Here is a 20,758-nt window from a genome sequence, read left to right as displayed (position 1 = left end):
CAACTTTCTGGAATGCAGAAAAATTGTCAGATATTAAAGTTCGGCTATGCCTCAACAATGTGCGCTTTGTAGGCTTACCAGAATGAGCAGAGGGGGGGATATATGGAGTGCTTTTTAGAAAATATGCTGTACAGACAATATGGAAAAGATTCCTTATCAGCACAATTCACATTCGAGAGGGCTCACTACTTACCATTCCAGCCTCTGCCTCCTGTTGCTCCACCACATACGCTTACTGCTAGATATTAAAATTTTCAGGACTGTGATACTGTGCTATGCTTGGACCATAGTAAAGGCCCCTTAGAATGTAATGAGATCATAATTTCAGTATTTCTTAATTTCACAGCTGATGTACAAAAAGAGTGGGTCAAATAAGGTGTAGTATGGCTGACCAGCGGTCAGGAGACAGCCTGTCTGCATACCGATGCCGGGATCCTGGCAGCATAACAATGCCAGGATCCCAGTGGGGAAAGGCGAGTGCAGCAAGCCCCTTGGGGCTCGCTACACCCACCACGCTGCGGGCTTGGTGGCAACCTGTGGTCACCATGGGTTCTATTCCCACTCTATGGGTGTCATGGATACCCATGAGTGGAAATAATCCCTGTTGGTCAGCATGCTGACCATCAGGATAGTGAGGGGGCGGAATGTTGGTGGAGGTCATGTGACCATCAGTCTCCCAACTGCCGGTCACATGAATACCACCCAGTCAAATATATATCTATAAATTAAGACCAATAAATCTCCTGGCCTGGATGACTTTTACCCTAGGGTTTTAATGGGGCTAAGCTCAGTAATAGCAATGCCTTTATACTTAATCTTTAGTGATACAATTAAGTCTGGATTGATAGCAAAGAACTGGCGAATAGCAGATATAGTGCCATTATTTAAAAAGGGAAGCAAAACTCATCCTGGAAATTATAGACCGGTAAGTTTGACATCTATAGTTGGGAAAATATTACAAAGTATATTAAGGGATAGTATTCAGGAGTACTAAGAGTCCTGCAAGATTATTACTAAGAACCAGCATGGGTTTATGAGGGACAGGTCTTGTTAATAAAACTTAATTAGCTTCTATGAGGAAGTAAGTGCGAACTTAGACCAGGGAAACACAGTGGATGTGGTATTTTTAGATTTTGCTAAAGCCTTTGACACGGTACCGCACATGAGGTTTATACTTAAACTAAGAGAGCTGGGTCTAAAAAACACAATTTTAGTCCAAAATTGGTTGAAAAATATAGGGCAAAGGGTTTGCGGTCAATGATAAGTATTAAGTGATGTTCCACAAGGGCAAAAGTATTAAGTGGTGTACCCCAAGAGTCTTTATTAGGGCCTCTACTGTTTAACATATTTATAAATTACTTGCGGGACAGTCTTGAGAGCAAATTGTCCATTTTCACAGATGACACTAAATTGTGTAAACTAATTAAAACAGATAGAGATGTTGTCTGTCTACTTAATCAAATTGGAAGTTTGTGCTGCAGAGTGGAATATGAGGTATAATATAGAGAAATGTAAAGTTATGCATTTTGGGACAAAGAACAAACATGCTATTTAATAATTAAATGGGGAAATGGTAGGCATATCAGTAATGGAGAAAGATTTGGAGGTACTCATAGACAATGGACTTAGTACTAGTGCCCAGTGTGAGTGTGCAGTAGAAAAGGAAAATAAGGTATTAGCATGCATAAAACAGGGGATGGAGACAAGGGAAGAAAGTGTAATCATGTCACTATATAAATCCTTGGTACGGCCAGATTTGTAATACGATGCACAGTTCTGGGCACCACACTATAAAAAAGACATATTGGAATCAGAAAAAGTTCAGAGAAGAGCTACCAAAATGATTAAGGGCACAAGGTGATTGGACTTTAATGAAAGGTTAATCAGGTTAGATATGTTTACATTACAAAAGAGGTGACTAAGAGAAGATCTGATTAATATTTAAATAGATTAAGAGGCAATATAGGGAATTATCAGGCGATCTGTTTATCAAATGATCTGTACACAGAACACATGGCCACCCACTAAGGTTAGAGGAAAGGACTTTTCATACCTAGCGAAGGAAGGGCTTCTTTACAGTGAGGGTGGTAAAGACATGGAATTCTATGCTGGAGAGGGTTGCCTTGGCTGATTTAATTGATAAGTTTAAAAATGGGTTGGACCTATTTTTAGCAGAAAAAGAAATCCAAGGATACAACTTCTAATAATTAGATTAAATATAGGTTGAACTCGAAGGACAAACTGTCTCTTTTCAACCTGAATAACTATGTTACTATGCTTATAAAACAGCGGCTGAGAGAGACAATATATGTGTGTTAGGCCGGAGTGCCTGCGGTGCTTTGGTGGCTTTTGTTATTCATTACTCCTATTATTTCAGGAATTATGTAGGTTTTGGGTAAATATTGAACTGATAATTTGGTATAATTTGTGAACATTTGATTTTAGATACAGTATTTTGGGGATAAAATGGGTATGCCTCAGATAGGGGAGTAAACACGTGTTGGAGGTGGGGGGCATGTTGGGAGGTTGAACAGTATGTTTCTTTTTTTGTTTTTTAATGTCATGTGATGTATTGTACCTACGGTATCTTTGTGAAAGTGAGATATGCGGATTTAAGCTGCAGTATGATGTAGGATATATTTCTTGTGCTTGCAATTGCAGTTATGTTTGTCGGATTAGGTATGAATACTGGCTTCTTGTTGTAGTTGTTTTGGTTGGGGATCTAGGAATATACAATGGGATATCCGGTTTCCTAAAAATGGGCAGGTAATCTGATTAACATATTAACTTGGAATGTGAGAGGCCTTAATGATAAGATTAAGCTCTCTCTGGTTATTAAGCAACTAAAACAATATGTAGCAGAGGTTGTGTGTTTGAATGAAACCCATCTGATAGCTAGCAAATTACTATCACTAAAGAAGCCCTGGGTAGGATGGGCATATCTTTTTACATTTACCTCCTCATCTCCAGGGGTTTCAATTCTTTTTAATAAAAATGTATAATTTGTATGTAATAGTGTTAAAAAAGATCCAGGGGGGCAGTTATGTAGATTCAGGAGGATCCTGATGATTTGGAAAAGGTGTTGATTTCTCAATTATCTTGGGGACACATTCCTATACAAGTTCTAGTTGCAGGGCAATTGTCACATACAGTAAATGTCCTTCACTATTGAGTCAGGCAATAAAAAATTGGGAGGTAGCTGCTGAACTAGTGCAATATAGCGGAATGGATCCTAATACTCCCCAGTGGAAATCTAGGGGGTTGACTGAAATATCTTCTTTACAAATAAAAAGTGTTGGGTGGGGTTCTCTGGGTATATTCTCAATGGGCAAATTATATAATGTTTCTATCTAAAAGTCATTTACACAATTATGTAGTGAGTTTAATGTACCTGTGTCATACTTTTATAGATATCTCCAGTTAAGACATGCTTTGTCTATACAGTTTTCTAATATATCCCTGCTGTTAGTAGAATCTACTGTAAAAATGTATTAGTCACACTTGGCACACATAAAGTAATACATGTTTATATCACTCTAAGTTAAATGTTAATCAATACAAGAACCTTTCGAGACTTAAGGATACATGCACAGTGGACATAGGATTGATTAATGAGAAGGATTGGGGAAATTGCTTTTGCATATCCAACAAGGGCAAGTGTATCTACTATGTTTCAACATATACAATTTTTTATATTTCACACAGTATATCTCACACCTACGTGGCTTATGAAATTTGCTGATAGGGCTACAGATAAATGCCCTAAATATAAAAACTTCTCAGGGAACTTTTTGCCATTTAATATGGGAATGTAAGGTATGTAGTGGCAACATTTTGGAATAGTGTTATTCAAGCAATTGTAAGCACTGGGGTTCCTTACTCCTTACTAACAGCTAGGGCATGCATACTGGGGATGGAAGTGGTGGATAAATATACTATTCAAAATGTGGTGAATCTAAAGTATGTACAAGGGCAAAGGTAATTATTGCTACAGTAGATCGTGGACGGCACAGTTGGGTCCCGAGTTTGTTGACTGGAGATCACTGGTAAAAAATACAATATCACATGAAGAGTTCGTATATATACAGTATCTCATAATGCTGAATCTAAATACCATAGAATTTGGAATAAATGGTTACATTCCATGTCTTATAAAACCCCAGACAATCTATAAGAAGATATAGGCTGGTGTTAGGTGTGTGTCTATAAGTTAATATTGTTTATGAGATGCGTTACATCATATGAGTGAATTATTTTAGATAAAGATATCAGCTAAAGACACCATAATAAATTTAATATATAAGAATATGTATTAAGATATATGTAAAAACAAACAAATTGGATGTAAATATATGGAATTATAGTGATATGATATGTATAGATAAGTACCATTCGCAGGCAAAAATACATGCTATATTATATGTCCAAATTAAATATTCTGTATAGTGTGAAGGGTTCCTCTGATGCACTAATTGTAGTATGGTTTATAGTCTGCAGATATTAATTATGTTTTGTGGAATAATTTTAAATTAAAAGTAGAACAATGGATTATCACTCACTTTACATAGCACAGATTTCTACTTACTTTAAATCAAAATTTTACTAATGTTTCTTTCAATTATTATATTACAAGTTGAAAGACAATGAATGTACAATTCTGTTCAGGTTTTGATATTGATGTAATAGTTGCTTCTCAGAACATTTGGGTCTGATGTAGATTTGGAAGTTGGCATCTTTTTGTATTACTGTGCTGTGCCTGTGACAGAAAGCAGCTTCCATCCTACAGTATGTAGATTCTGAAGCTTAAATAGGAGGTGGGAGCTAAATCCCTTACTCAGATAATCTTCAATGATTAAACATAGAAACATAGAAACATAGAATTTGACAGCAGATAAAAACCACTTGGCCCATCTAGTCTGCCCTTTTTTTATCATTTAGGTAATCTCAACCCTTTTTGAACCTTAATTATTTTTATGGATATTCATATGCCTGTCCCAAGCATGTTTAAATTGCACTACAGTCTTAGACTCTACCACATCTGATGGGAGGCTATTTCAGTTATCCACAACCCTTTCTGTGAAGTAATTTATCCTTAAATTTCCCCTGAACCTGCCTCCCTCCAGGTTCGATTGAATATGGGTTGGACTCTTTCTGTAAAAGCATAATGTCCTACATTAACCAGGTCATGGTATATATTCTTTGTACTCATGCAGTATAAGACTAGATGTTGGTGGTTCCATCTATCTATAAAACCAGCAATGTGGCCTCTAAATGTCCATCCTGTTTTGTTTGTTTTACTTTCTTTGTGCCAAGATAGTTTTGGAAAGACCATCAGCTGTTCTGTCTTGACGCAACTTGTGGTGCTGGTCTGTGACTGGTTTGCCCTCCCTTCCTTAATATTGTTTCCTTTCCTTGCCTACCTAATCTCCTCTTCCAAGTTATGAGAAGAAAGCTAATAATTATACACTATAATATTTTCCAAACTCATTGTAAACTACCAATGAATTCAGCCTATGCTACTATTTTGTATCCTTACTAGACATAACTCATGGCAGCTCAGCACTCTACTGCTCCTATCACTAACTATATTCTACAGTTTACCAAGAGCTTACGGCTCAACAATGTTATTTGGGAATTTAGGTACTTAGAAAATTTATAAAAAAATATTTCCTATACTTCACTTTTTACATTATATTTAAGTTTTTTGATACTATTTCTATCTGCAGTGGCACAAAAGTACAAAAAAAATCACCAATAATTTTTTGTGTAAATGAATAGCTTCCATTTAACATTGTTAAGAAAAAGATTGAGTGCTCAGTGTTCGTTGTACATACTGGTGAATTTTATATCTCATACGCAGTTATAGTAGACAGTTACAACTTTCTTCATTTTTCCTGATGTCCTTTTTTATCTGAAATAAAATATGCCTTTATTACCTTTGCTGACCTTGGAATTGTGGAAAGACATCTAATGGTCAGCTTAAAACGCAAATTGGAAAGGATTAATAAAATGAATTATCCAATCCTAGAAACAAAAATAGAAAGAATTTGTTTGTGCAAAGAGAACAACATAAAATATTGTAAAAAGATGGACACTGTTTTTATGCATAATTTATATATATATATATATATATATTTTTTTTTTTTTTTTAAATCATATTCTAAAATAAACATATCTTTGCTAAACACTGGCATGTTTTAATAGGAGATCCAAATTAGAAGATTCATATTATTGATAGATCTCAGGCTGGGTAGAAAGCTAATGAGCTTATAAAACTATTATGTTATTAACAATCTGAAATCACCTCATACAGAACAAGGCGTGCATATAAAAAGTACCATATTTTAGTAAAAATTAAACTCATTAAGCTAAATATTCTGAAAAGAATTTGCAACTTAAAAAATATGTTGCCAATCACAATGTACCTATATTCTGTACATAGGAGAGTGATAAAATGTAGAGAGATAACTAACTGCCATTTTTTAAACACAGCCTGTAACATGACACTTAGAAGCTGATTGGCTAGTACTTTATTTCTCTCCACTTTATCACTCTCCAAGTTTATTATATCTCCTCCTTAATAACATAAACATCTTACAAACTTTATTATTTCCTAATGATTATATTTGTAATAAATTGTCCTTATGTTTATTTTGTAAAATCTTTTGCATAATAATGTTTTTATGGTCATGTTTAATACTATGCAGTGCTGTACAGTGTCACAGTTACAACATAAAAGCAGAGATAATCAGATTCTGAAATATTTATTTCCAGTTGTAAAGTGCAACGGAATATGCTGCACTATATAAGAAACTGTTAATAAATTAAATAAATAAAATGTAAGAAATATACAGGCTCTTTCCAATTTATCTTGTAAGTGCATTCCAGCATACAAAACATTATTCAGAGCTTATGTCGCCATAGTTGTGTCATTTTTATTCTCTTTATTTTATATATGTAAAAAAGTGTGTCTGTGGCTGCAGTTTATAGAAGGAAAATTGATTCCAGACATTGAAGCAATGTGCAGTTGTAAAATAGAACATCATCTCATGCCGGTATTACAAGTTTTCCTCACAGCCCATTGGAGTGGGAGTGAAAACTTGCAATGTAGGCATTACCATAACTGTCTTATATGTGCACAGCCTGGCATCACAGTGATGCCCGTCAGCACTTCACACAGAATTTAGGTCCCTCCATAGGGAGATCTCTTTTCTGCGGCAAGAAACCTACTCAGTTATTGTGTATTCATGTCTTCAGTATATTTCGATGTACTGCACCTCATTGTACCATCATCACATTTACAAAGGTCCAGAGCTGACTGGTAAAGCCAAAGGCACAAAAGAAGGAATTACATTTTATAAGGATCCATTACAATCACACATTATCTCTGTAGTGCAGTCTGTATACACACTCTGCATTCACCATACATCTGATAGGAAATATGGCACACAGTTGCTGCAGCATCCTGCCCACATACACCTGACACTGTCCCTGCTGTGTGCACCTTTCTGTTTCTTCATGTGTTTGTGTTTTCTATCTATGAAGCCACATGCTTACATTTATTTTGCTTTTTATTAGCATGAAATGCCATCTTGTAATATTATACAGATGCTTAAGTTTTCAGATATTAATATATATTGCATATTGTATTTTTTTTTGCACCAGTCTGCAGCTTAGGGAAACACATATTGGTCCAGATGTAATGACGCCCAAGTTCGCTGTACGTGCGAATGCCATCCAATCTCAATGGCAAAACCATGCCTTGTAAGTGACTGCCGCTTTAAAAAAACATCCAAGATCATCTGGCATATCTCACCTTCGGCAATCTCAGGTGTCATAACATCCGGACCATTGTGTGTAATTAGGTTTTTGAGACATTAAGGGGGTAATACAGACCTGATCGTAGCAGCAAATTTGTTGCAGTTGGGCAAAACCATGTGCACTGCAGGGGAGGGCAGATGTAACATGTGCAGAGCGAGTTAGATTTGGGTGGGTTGTGTTCAACCTGAAATCTAAATTGCAGTGTAAAAATAAAGCAGCCAGTTTTTACCCTGCACAGAAACAAAATAACCCACCCAAATCTAACTCTCTCTGCACATGTCATACCTGCCTCCCCTGCAGTGCACATGGTTTTGCCCAACTGCTAACAAATTTGCTGCTACAATCAGGTCTGAATTAGCCCCTAAGTCCTACCGAGCGCCTCAAAAAAACATTCTTCTCTTGCAATTACAGTACTATTTTATTAGTATATACTTTATAAACTACTGAAACGTATATATATATTTGATTTTATAGTTATTAGTACCGCTGTGACTGACATAAGACAATGGATCCTATAGACATGTAATAGAAAAAAAAAATACTGAATATGTTTTGTGCCAAATAGTAGCCACATATCAGATACAGAAACATTGTGCAGCACATTGCAGATTTGTGGAATGATCACAACTCACCTGCAAATCAGAAGAAAATACTGTAGAACACAGGGGAGGAAGGAACCTCACTTACATAGTGTGGCTCCCAATACAATGTGGGATCTGCTACCAATACTATGGGGACTCAAACAAAAATAACATTTTTACATCACCCATATAATCTCCCTTGTGATTTCATTATAATGTTTCTAAAATTAAGACAACAACTTTCCATTCTGTCTTTCTGTAGACTATAGAATTTGAGAAAGTACTTAATAGTGGACAGTTTCACAGGCAAATCTCAATGACAGTTTTGAGTGTTAATAACTATTATAGATTTGATTTATTTTCCATTTTAATGTTCTATTTGCAAATATGTAAGAGCACTAAAATTTCAATAATAATAGCAAAAGACCAAATAATGGTGTGTCCCTATTAAAGCAAATATGGAGGAAATAGCACATTCCCACTCTCTCCCAAACTATTTTATAACCCTTTCATGCAACACTTAAAAAAAATGTTTACTAATTTTCTGGATTGGTTAAAACCAATTTTTTTAACACTAAAAAACTAAAGAAATTATAAAAGTGACTACTTGAGTGGACAGCATTCATCTGCAACATAAAAAAATGCCCAATTACCATAGACCAGTATTTTGACAAAGTAAGTTCACAATCTGAATTTGACTGATTTTTGTATGAAAGTTAGAGAAGCACTCTGGGCACTGCATTCAGATGTATTTAGTTTTATGTACAAAAGCTGCATCGTGGCATTGGCCAAAGCTTACATCCATAAGCTTTGGCCAATGATTTCCCACACTGATCCTGATTTCAAGGGTTGCCTTTGACATGGCCCTGTGCTTCAATGAGGTAATATCTCACTTGGCCTTCTTCAACATTGCTCCACAGAGTCAGCATTGATCAGTGCTTGAGCAAAGGATGCTTTGAAATTGTACTGATTGTAGTCATTGAATCCAGACATTCGATACAGTAGCCATGCGTTTACACATATCAACTCAAGGTAAAATCTTCTGTTTTTGTGTCTGTGTGGGTCCATCGCCACACACTGATCCATGAGAGAAACTCCCTCCATGTGCGTGTTATTATACTCTTTACCTAACCCTGTTGCTAGATGCTCTTGATATCTATATAAAATAAAAACAATATTTATAAAGTGGCTGCCACTACTAATACAGCTGCTACTAACAATAATAACTTGAAATCATTTACAATTTAAAAAAGTTAGAAGTGGCATACATGGCTATTATATGGGAAAAGTATTTAGGTTAGGCTTATATCCCTGGTTAAGCCTAGCATACAGTATGGATCTTTGTTATGCATGCTGTCCACTGAAGTGGACATATGATTTTACATCAACTGTGAAAAAAATAGTGTTTAATAAAAAACATCCACCATTTTATGCCCTAAATGTTAATTTCTTTGCTTTTTTTTTAGATTTTTTATACATGCTCTACTACTATATCTTTGAGTAAAAATATTTTACAGAAATCACTGAAGTTTTCATTGCTTGTGAATGTTTCTCAATAATTTTATTTTAAACTTTTTGTTTCTGCAAGAATTAATAGCTACCAGTAGGTGGCATACCTTCAAAGTTTGGTAGAGGTCCAAAGAAGAGGACACCATGCACTATTAATGTCAAAAGCAAATTTCTATAGGCGATAGAGACTTAAAAACAGCTGCCCACTGTAGTGTCCTCTATCTGTGAAAGGGTTAAAGTCTTTTTATTGTGCAGCAAAAATACAAGCGAAAAAAAAGGATAAAACAGGTCTACAAAGCATTATATGTGCACATTCTTCTGACATGGTTCTCAATAACATTGTTGCAGGTTTTACAGAAGAAACTGATTAACAAGAGAAAAAGATCTAAACGTGATAAAAATACATGAATTAATGGGACAAGAAAAGGAAAGAAGGACACAATAATAAAAAAATAAAAAAATGACAATGTTAAATTAACAAAGTGATAAAACAACAGACTAAGGGCATTAGGAAGCAATAGAGAGTAAATCCATACAAAAATCATAATAATGGTCAGATGAGATAAAGTTAAAACAACTCTGATTGGTATCAGAAAGAAATGCTGTGCAAAATTTAGGGAGAGGATGTGAGGGAAAAGGGCAAAATGAAGAAGCAGGGGGTGAGCGAGGAAATTGAGAGTTGGCAAATCATATAATAAAACACAATTCCGAAGAGATAGGTCCCAGATATCCTGAGACAAAATTAGAGGCCATGTTTGTTAGGTGAGTTGATGCATAAGAAACCATTTTGTACCTTCAAGTATAATCCATATAGATGTTTGTGTCAGTGTGGTTAGTAGTCTATATACTGTATGCAGCCCATTTTTTATGAAATCTTACAACCCCTTTTTCTTTATCAAAGATAGCCATCCAGCATTCATGATGGAGAGTCTCCAACATGATGGCTTCCGTTCATCAATAGTCAGGGAGGATGCAGAGTTGCAGATCCAAAGTTTTAAGATAATTTGCTTGGCCACTATAATAGATAGGAGTGGTATATGGTGCCTAGAGATGTGTCTACAACACATGAGGATTTTGTGCCATGGGCCACAACAGAGAATTAAATCAGGTGATTGAGGGAGGAACCCAGCGGGGAATTTGCGGCTGTGTCATTATCAGATCAATGAAGGGTTATGAGCTCAATCATCATTCTTTATGTGAGTGCCATGTCATTTGACTCTGGCGGTAGCTGGCTTTGCACTGCATGCAGGGATTGTGAATGGGAAGAGAAAAGCAGTATTAGTAGCCCTGGGGTTCCCATGGCTGAACGTGAACATATATATATATATGCAGGGAAAAAATACCCAATAGCGCTAAGTGAGAAGGAAGAAAGCGGCAACCTCTAGAAGAACCTCCTGTTAGTCGAGGCTCAATAGACAAATAAAAACCACAAAGTTCTGAGGGCGCTCATACATAGTACTGTTCAGAGTTTCAAAACATATTGAGTGTTTAGAAAAACATGTTCATATCTGTTTTAAATATACGTTAATCATAAAAATACACAGTAAAATAAATAAAGCATCTGTACATTTTCACAGAATCAAATTCAGGGTTTATCTGGTTTACATTCAGTTTTCAGAGTGTTTCTTTGTCAGCATGAACCCAACATACAGCATAGATGGAAGCAGAATAACTGATAGACCCATCACGTTTCGTCCCTTAGGGGACTTCTTCAGGGGTACAGAATCAAATGCCAAATAAATGAAATAGTAGGACCTTCATTAAAAATATAAAATGCTGTGTATATTAATTTGAATGGGTATATAACCAGGTCAATAGTACATTACAACCTGACACGGATCCATATTTTTAGAGGAGTCCGTAAAATTGTAAAAATGGTCTAAAATTTTACTGATATGAAGTAGAAAAGGATAAACTACTGTAGATTGTAAATGCTTTAGTGCCCTCTAACAGGGGACAGCGCCCCCACACATGCAGTAGTGGAAATGAAGCGGCACTCTGAGTCTCCACAAACAGTGCAAAATAGCAATCAAGCTTTTATTTTCAACTTTTCTGGGTTTCCCCCTTCATCAGGATAACAAACACAAAAAGAAATGTATACATTACCATCACCAATCTGATCACAGGCTTCTCCCACCCGTACGCTCGGGACTCAGCCCCTGCACTTCCGGTCACTGCAATTACCAGAAAATAAAGTGACGTGGCATATCCCAGCCGTCGGGATGTTGCCTAGGAAACCTAACAACACACAGTGCCTTTTGTTACCTGGGTAACCTTGGTAACATGCTATGGTACAGGCAGTTTGTAAACTGGATAGTGTCCAATCAATCTTAGTGTATAACACATCTTATACCACATAGATTAGTGCAAACTGAGTGATGTCAATTTTCTAAATACACACAATATTATGCACATAGTGATAAAATACAAACAGAGCATGCGTGACAGCACTGTGTAGAGTCCATGACTACTGCAAACTGTAAAACATGATAAACTTCCATGTACACAATTAGCACATAACGATTTTATCATAAATACAATGCAAAAAGTAGAGTTGATATTAACATATACAATGATTGATAAAATACAAAAAACCTCATACTGACCTACTAAACCACTACCAATGCTCAATGCGTCTTGTATGCAGCATAGTGATTAAATTGTATTTATTAACATTTTAACATTTTTATATTTTGCAATTTAAAAAAAAATGTCACCTTGTGTTCTAAGGTAAGTATCAAAAGCCACTTCACAAGAAACAACTAAGCCCCATATATTCATTCAAACCCTTAGGGGCAAGGGTATCTAATTTGAAAATCCACTTGGCCTCTAGTTATAATAGCCTCCTGTGTCTTTTTCCCCTTCTTAGCGTAAGAGGTACATGATCTATCTTGCTAGAAGGGTATAAATCTGAAAAAGGTATGATGTTTGTAGTGTTTATTTCTCAGTTACATTATTATTAAACCAACATTAAGCCTGTTTAAACAAAATCGATTCAGCAATAGGTTGGTGGTTCTCCCGGAAGATAGTTCAATAAACTATAAAAAGGGGTGTGGTCTTTTGATAAAACAAAAGACAAGACCAACTACAGGTTGAGTATACCTTATCCAAAATGCTTGGGACCAGAAGTATTTTGGATATCGGATTTTTCCGTATTTTGGAATAATTGCATACCATAATGAGATATCATGGTGATGGGACCTATGTCTAAGCACAGAATGCATTTATGTTTCATATACACCTTATACACACAGCTTGGGCAAAATAGCAAAAAGCCACCTCTTCGATGTGGAATTATTTCTCCACAAATCCGGACAACAGGTGTCAAGCCGTGTGTTGTCTTTGTCAATCCGTAATAAGTAGGGGTAAAGACTTTTATCTATCTAGGAACATCCTCCCTTATACATCACCTGCAGTGCATTCATCAGAAGTCATTGTCAAGTTCAGAAACTTTGGGTAAGAGCATAAGCAGTCCACTGACACCTAATTCCCTTCTTCTTCTTGTACCCAAGCTCCTGCATGCCACACGACCAACTTGCTCAATGTCAATTTCCTCCTCAGTCAGGAACGTCAGTAGTACTGCAGGCCATGTCACTGTCATGACTGACGAGTCCTCTCTTAACTGGGATTCCTCCAGAGGATCCTTGAGTGGTACGCCTACTGCTGCTGCCGCTGCTGTTGTTGCTGCTGGGAGTCAATCGTCATTCCAGAGGGGAAGTCAGAAGACCAGTTGTACTACTTCATTTAAGCAATTGACTGTCCAACAGTCCCTTGCAAGGAAGATGAAACATGACAGCAGTCATCCTGTTGCAAAGCGGATAACCGAGGCCTTGACAGCTACTGTATGTTGGTATTAGACATGAGTCCGGTATCCACCATTAGTGCAATGGGATTTAGACAATTGATGGAGGTAGTGTGTCCCTGGTACCAAATCCCATCTAGATTCCACTTCAACAGGATGCGATTCCTGGACTGTACATGGACAATAAGAAAAGTGTCCTCAGTGTCCTGAAAAATGCAGTTATACCCAGTGTTAACTTAACCACGGACATGTGCAACGTGGAGCAGGGAAAACTAAGGACTACATTACTTTGACAGCCCACTGGGTTGATGTATTGCCTCCCGCAGCATCAATAGCAGCAGGACCAGTAGCAGCCTCTCACAAACACCAGCTCATTCCTAGGCAGGCTACGCTATGTATCATCAGTTTCCATAAGAGGCACATTGCTGACAACCTCTTACAGAAACTGAAAGACATCATCGCAAAATGGCTTACCCCACTTAGATTCTCCTGGGGATTTGTGATATCGGACAATGCCACCAATATTGTGCTTGCATTACATCTGGGCAAATTCCAGCACGTCCCATGTTTTGCACATAAAATTAATTTGGTGGTGCAGAATTTTTTGAAAAATGACAGGGGTGTGCAGGAGATGCTGTCGGTGGCCCAAAAAATTGTGGGCCACTTTTGGCATTCAGCCACTGCGTGCCGAAGATTTGAGCACCAGTAAACACTCCTGAACCTGCCCTGCCATCACCTGAAGCAAGAGGTGGTAACGAGGTGGAATTCAACACTGTATATGCTTCAGATAATGGAGAAGAAGAAATGCCATTCAAGCCTATACATCCACCTACGATATAGGCAAAGGAGGGAGAATGCACCAGACTCAAGCACAGTGGAGAGTGCGTTCCGTGTTGTGCAAGGTTCTTCAACCCTTCAAACTTGCCACACGTGAAGTCAGTACAGACACTGCCAGCCTGAGTCAGGTCATTCCCCTCATCAGGCTTTTGCAGAAGCAGCTGGAGAAATTGAAGGAGGAGCTAAGATGGAGCGATTCCGCAAACTATGTGGGACTTGTAGATGGAGCCCTTCATTCGCTTTGCCAGGATTCAAGGGTGGTCAATCTGTTGAAATCAGAGCACTACATTTTGGCCACACAAGTCTACAGAGGTTCAAAGACCTGCTGATGAGACAATTGTCAACTCAAGCGGGATGTGATGCGTCAACATCTCCTCCTTCATTTTCTCCAGCAACTGGGGATGTGAGGAAAAGGATACAATTTCAGAGTCCACCCGCTGGTGATGACATCTGGTCCAGACTGAAGGACCTACCAACGATTACTAACATGTCTACTGTCACTGCATATGATGATGTCACCATTGAAAGAATGGTCGAGGTTTATATGGGTGACAGCATCCAAGTAGGAATGTCAGACAGTCAGTATGTATAATGGCAGGAAAAAGAGGCAATTTGGAGGACCTTGCACAAACTGGCTTTATTTTACTTAAGTTGCCACCCTCTCCAATGTGTACTCCGAAGAAGTGCTTAGTGCAGCTGGTAACCATGTCAGTAATCGGCATAGGAGGTTACTTCCACAAAATGTGGAGAAGGTGATGTTCATCAAAATGAATTATAAATTCCTCCATGAAGACGTTTACCAGTAATTGCTTTCAGAAAGTACACAGGGACCTGTGATGGTGGATTCCAGAGGGGATGAATTAATAGAATGTACACACTCAAAGGAGTGAGGAATCAGAGGATGAGGATGAGGACAATATCTTGCATCTGTAGAGACAGTTTGTGCCAGGAGAGATGAATTGCTTCTTTTTTAGGTTGGGGGATTAATTGATTCTTTTTTTGTGGGGTCCTAAACAAACCAATTATTTCAGCCACAGTCGTGTGGCAGACGATGTTACTGAAATTATTGGTTTGTTAAAGTGTGCATGTCCTGTTTATACAATATAAGGGTGGTTGGGAGGGCACAAGTACAGTTCCATCTTGAACCTCTTTTTTTTTCTTTGCATTATGTGCTGTTTGGGGCCTAGTTTTTAAATCTGCCATCCTGTCTGATACTGCAGTGCCACTCCTAGATGGGCCAGGTGTTTGTGCTACACACTTGTATTGCTTTGCAAAGTCATCCAGCTACCTCACTGCACCTTTTTCTTCTTTTCATGATGTGCTATTTGGGGCCTAGTTTTTAAAAGTGTGATCCTGTCTGACACTGCAGTGCCACTCCTAGATGGGACAGGTGTTTGTGCTACACACTTGTGTCACTTAGTAAAGTCATCCAGCTACCTCAGTGCAACCTTTTGGCCTAAAACAATATTGTGAGGTGTGAGGTGTTCAGAATAGACTGGAAATAGGTGGAAATGAATGTTTTTTAGGTTAATAATATCGAAGGATCAAAATTACCCCCAAATTCTGTGATTTTAACTGTTTTTGTGTTTTTTTTTCAAAAATCATCCAGATCCAAAACCAAAACCCTAAAGGGTGGTTTTGGCAAAACCAATCCAGATCCAAAACACGAGCAAGAATCCAGATCCAAAACCAAAACACAAAACACGAAAAGTACCTGCCGCACATCTCTATAAAATGTCTTCCAACTATGTAGAATGTATAGAAGGAATTCTATAGAAATATTAAATAATAGGGATGTCAGTGGGTAGACATAATGTTTCCCAAACTCCATATGGATCTTGTCTCCCTTTACATTATCAGAAAGAAGAGAAGTTGTAGAATTATGGCAGCAAATAAAATATTAATTTAACTAAATCCAGCTCAAGTCTTGTGGCCTAAAGCATGTGAAGATGAGGTGCAATAACACCATGTTGAATTTATAATGGGTATCAAAGATCAAAAGCATATTTGGAATGCCAGTTTTCTGTGCAGAGGCAATCAACTCAAAAACAGCAGTATTATTCCTCTAACATAATGGTACCATGGATGAAGCTTCACTGGTAACTAGGCAACTGCGGAGGAGATATGTATTGCAGTGTTGTTGCCATAATTAATATCAGTGTTTAGCTAGGTGAGGGGGATTTACAGTAGGGAGTTGTATAGTTGTGTGACTCTATCTTATTTAAAGACAACAGTAACCTGCTCTTAATTAAATGACAGAAGGGTGGCATAAGTCTATGGATCATCTGATAGAATTCCACCAGAGCTGGAGCAAATTGGTGTTTTACAAGTCTGTAATTGTCTTCAGAAATGTCATCTGGGACAGGGGCTTTACAGAAGTGCATGGCTGAAGTAGGATTGAGACATCTTGTAATTAAATGTCCCTTTAAAGCTTGTCCAGTTGCACCAATTTGTGATATCTGTATCATAATTGGACAGCCAAGTCCAGTGGAGTGGCTTTGTATATGACTGTATAATAAGTGTGTTTTGGGTTTAAATATCTTTGGATTAATTATGTAGACAATATGTGAGACCTATAACAGCTACTATAATGCTACATTTGTTCAGTATCCTGGACATGGATGCAAGGAACCTTCCAAACCTGTTACCCTATATTCAATATTGTGTTTGGGTACCTACCAAAAAAAATCACTTATAATTTGTGTGTAGGGATTGTCTGTTCCCCTCACTGCCTGTCTTTAGCCTGTCTTCTGAATTTTACTCTTTACATCAAGCGATTTATATGTTTATGTTGCGGCTTCATGTTCTATGAAATTTAGGAGGATAGTTATGTAATACTGTGCTCCAGAAACTCCCCAAGACACAGGGAGAGTTATATACTGTATCAGAATTGAGAAATAAGTCAGTTTGTAAAGGTATTGTAAGCTAATGGCTGTTAACATATCTGAATAAGCTACTGAGGACTGCAAACACTTCTTATGTTATGGTACAGTATGATACTTTAACCTGAATGAGAAGTGGCGATTAACTAGTAAAAATAAGTAATTTCAACCACCACTACACTTTAGTTACAGTTAATTGTACAGCATAAAGTTAATCTGGAATGTTTATATCAAAGACATGATGCATTGTAATAGTTTCACTGAGGAAGAAAATCCTCTGAATGTAATCTTTGCTTTGATTTTGATCAGCCTGACTAAATAGTGGATTGAAAAGATACACAAATTCTGTATGTGGATAAAGTCTGAAATTATCTATATGTTAAACTGTGGCAGAAATTGTATTTTGACTAAATAATAATTCTCCATATGAATAAATAGAAATAATATTGAACCTGCTTCCTGAACAATTAGGGGGGTATTCAATTAGCCGCGGTTTATTACCGCACTTAATTTTCCCACCGGAGGTTATCTAATTAGCCCAGTAAAGTCAGGACTTGAGCCGGCTTATCGGGATTTTGTTTAACCTGCCTCAGGCAGGCGAAACCAAATCCCTGGAAACAGCCCCATTTTCATCTGAAAACGGGACTGTTTCTTCCAAAAACACTCTTGTTTCACTGAAGCTGTGTGTTTTTGGAAGATTATGTATTTTTTTTACTGGTGGCCAAATTGGATATTCTGTAAAAAAATACGGATGAAACATCAGGAAAAATTGCTTTTCACGCCTGATGTATTTACACCTGTAATTGGATACCCCCTTATTCATTATCTGAATTACATAGATATTATTTATATATTAATTCATTAATTCATTAATATATTTATTTACTTATTTATTGTAACATGTTTACCAGAATTCTTAGGACACACATATTTGTACACTGTATTTATTAAGATTTAGCTGTAGCCTTTTAATAGGAGGATTTGAGATATTACTTCTCACACATAATATTGTAATAAGGTCCACATGTAATAAATGTAAAACTGTTATATTTATAAATAATAATTTTCCAAAAACCTGAACAATAAAACTGAAGAAAAAAACACTAAAAGTATGTCTTAATTTTTATTTTTAGAAAATGGCGTAATAAGAGCTAAATTTTTATATAAAAATAAAATCTTTACACAATACAGAATTTCTGAAAATTAAGAGAGCCTCCAAACAAGTCTTCTTTACTCCTACTATATCCAGTGTTATATCCTCTAAAGTAATTCTGAAACTACGAGACCATATTCACATATATCGTTATTTTTGAAGCAAATACGGAATATTCCAAAATACAGATTTTTTTTTAAGTGAGAGTGAGATAGTGAAACCTTTGTTTTCTGATGGCTCAATGTACACAAACTTAGCTTAATTCACAGAGTTATGAAAAATATTGTATTAAATGACCTTCTGGCTGTGTGTATAAGGTTTATATGAAACATAAATGAATTGTGTGTATGTACAGAAACTTTGTTTAATGCACAAAGTTATTAAAAATATTTGCTAAAATTACATTCAGGCTGTGTTTATAAGGTGTATATAAAACATAAATGCATTCTGTGCTTAGACTTGGTTCCCATCGCCATGATTTCTCATTATGGTATGCAATTATTCCAAAATACGGAAAAATCCGAAATCCAAAATACCTTTGGACCCAAGCATTTTGGATATGGGATACTCAACCTGTAATTGCAAAAGTTGTACAAAGTTAAAGTGATAATAGTGCATTAATGTGATAACAGTGCCTTTAGCTACCTCAACTTCAAATACACTTTAATTTGATTATTTTTTAACATTTAAATGTATCCCCAGTAGTCTCAGCAGAGCACTTTTCACATCTTTATTCCGTAGACTGTAGATGAGAGGATTGATCATGGGTGTAACAACTGCATCCACTGCTGTAAGGACCTGTTCTAGGACATTAGATGATTCTGATGTTGGCATCATGTATGCACATAAACCTGCCATATAGTACATAATGACAACGGTGAGGTGGGATGAGCAGGTGGAGAAGGCTTTCTTTCTGCCGTCCTTAGATTTTATCTGTAAGATTACTCTGATAATTTTTATATAAGATGTGAAACAGAACATAGCTGGGATAAATCCAAATATCAAAAATTCCACATAGACGACAATATAAAATTCCTCACTGCCAGTACAGGCGATATTAATCATTGCTTTAGGCTCACAGAAAAACTGGTGTATGGTGTGCGAATGGCAGAAGGACATGAGTGATGCTTGAATTGTAAACAATATTGAGTTTAAGAGTCCTACTATCCAAGTGCCAGATGCCAATAAGATGCAGTGTTTCCTATTTAAGATGTCTTGATAGTGCAAAGGGTCACATATAGCAACATACCGGTCATATGCCATAATGAATATTAGAATATCTTCTGCACCAGCAGCGAAAATATAAAAGTATAACTGGGAGAAGCATTGTATGAAGGACACTGTATTATCTCCAGATAGTAACATGTACAGCAGGTTAGGGACAGTAGTGGTTGTAAAAAATATGTCTGCTATGGCCAGGTTACAGAGAAATACATACATGGGGGTGTGTAACTGAACATCAGTGGATATCACTGTGATTATGCTACAATTGATGAGAACTCCAAACACATATAGGAAGAAAAACACGCTGGTAGTTAATGATGTATATCCTGATTTTACGGAAAACAACACCAAGTAGAATTCTTTAATAAAAGTATTGTTCTGCATGCTTTATTCCAGTTACTTAAAGAATAAATATTATTACTGTTAGTGACTACTCTGCTGGGAACATATTTTTGGCTTACAGTTGAGCACTTAGGTGGTAAATCAGTAATTATGCATTCTACAAGCTCACGTCCTCCTGGCTAAAGACAAGTATGAAAAGTAAATTAAAGATAGATGAAAAAGTAAATGAAACATAGAGCAATAAATATGCTGACCATCAAACAGAGGTGCTCTAGGGACTGTCCTCGCCTAGATATGTGCCTACATGCTAAATACAGCACTCACGGGATATCACATATGCATAAAGTAGAAAAGCAGAACCATGAATATTTCTTACTGTACCTAGGACAGATTTCTTCTTATTTCAAACCTAAATCTTACTGATGTGTCCTTCAATTATTATATTACAAGTTGAGAGAAAATAAACTTGTATGATCCTGTTCAGATTTTGATACTGATGTAATATTTGCTTTTCAGAACATTTGGGTCCAATGTAGATTTGGACGTTTGCATCTTTTTGGATTACTGTGCAGCACATGTGACATAAAACATCTTCCATCTCCCTCCT

At 36.8% G+C, this 20,758-nt stretch overlaps 1 protein-coding gene across 1 annotated transcript; it reads right to left on the bottom strand.

Annotated features, from left to right (window-relative positions):
* Positions 1–19,257: 19,257 nt before the first annotated feature.
* LOC134944311 (olfactory receptor 1G1-like) lies at positions 19,258–20,193 on the bottom strand. Its single transcript, XM_063932892.1, has one exon. The coding sequence runs from the start codon at positions 20,191–20,193 to the stop codon at positions 19,258–19,260; it is 936 nt and encodes a 311-aa protein (XP_063788962.1).
* Positions 20,194–20,758: the final 565 nt, after the last annotated feature.

Source organism: Pseudophryne corroboree, chromosome 7 (assembly GCF_028390025.1).
Source record: "Pseudophryne corroboree isolate aPseCor3 chromosome 7, aPseCor3.hap2, whole genome shotgun sequence".
Lineage (NCBI taxonomy): Eukaryota > Metazoa > Chordata > Amphibia > Anura > Myobatrachidae > Pseudophryne > Pseudophryne corroboree.
The sequence above is the reverse complement of the archived record's forward strand: the minus strand, read 5'-3'. Positions and strand labels throughout refer to the sequence as shown.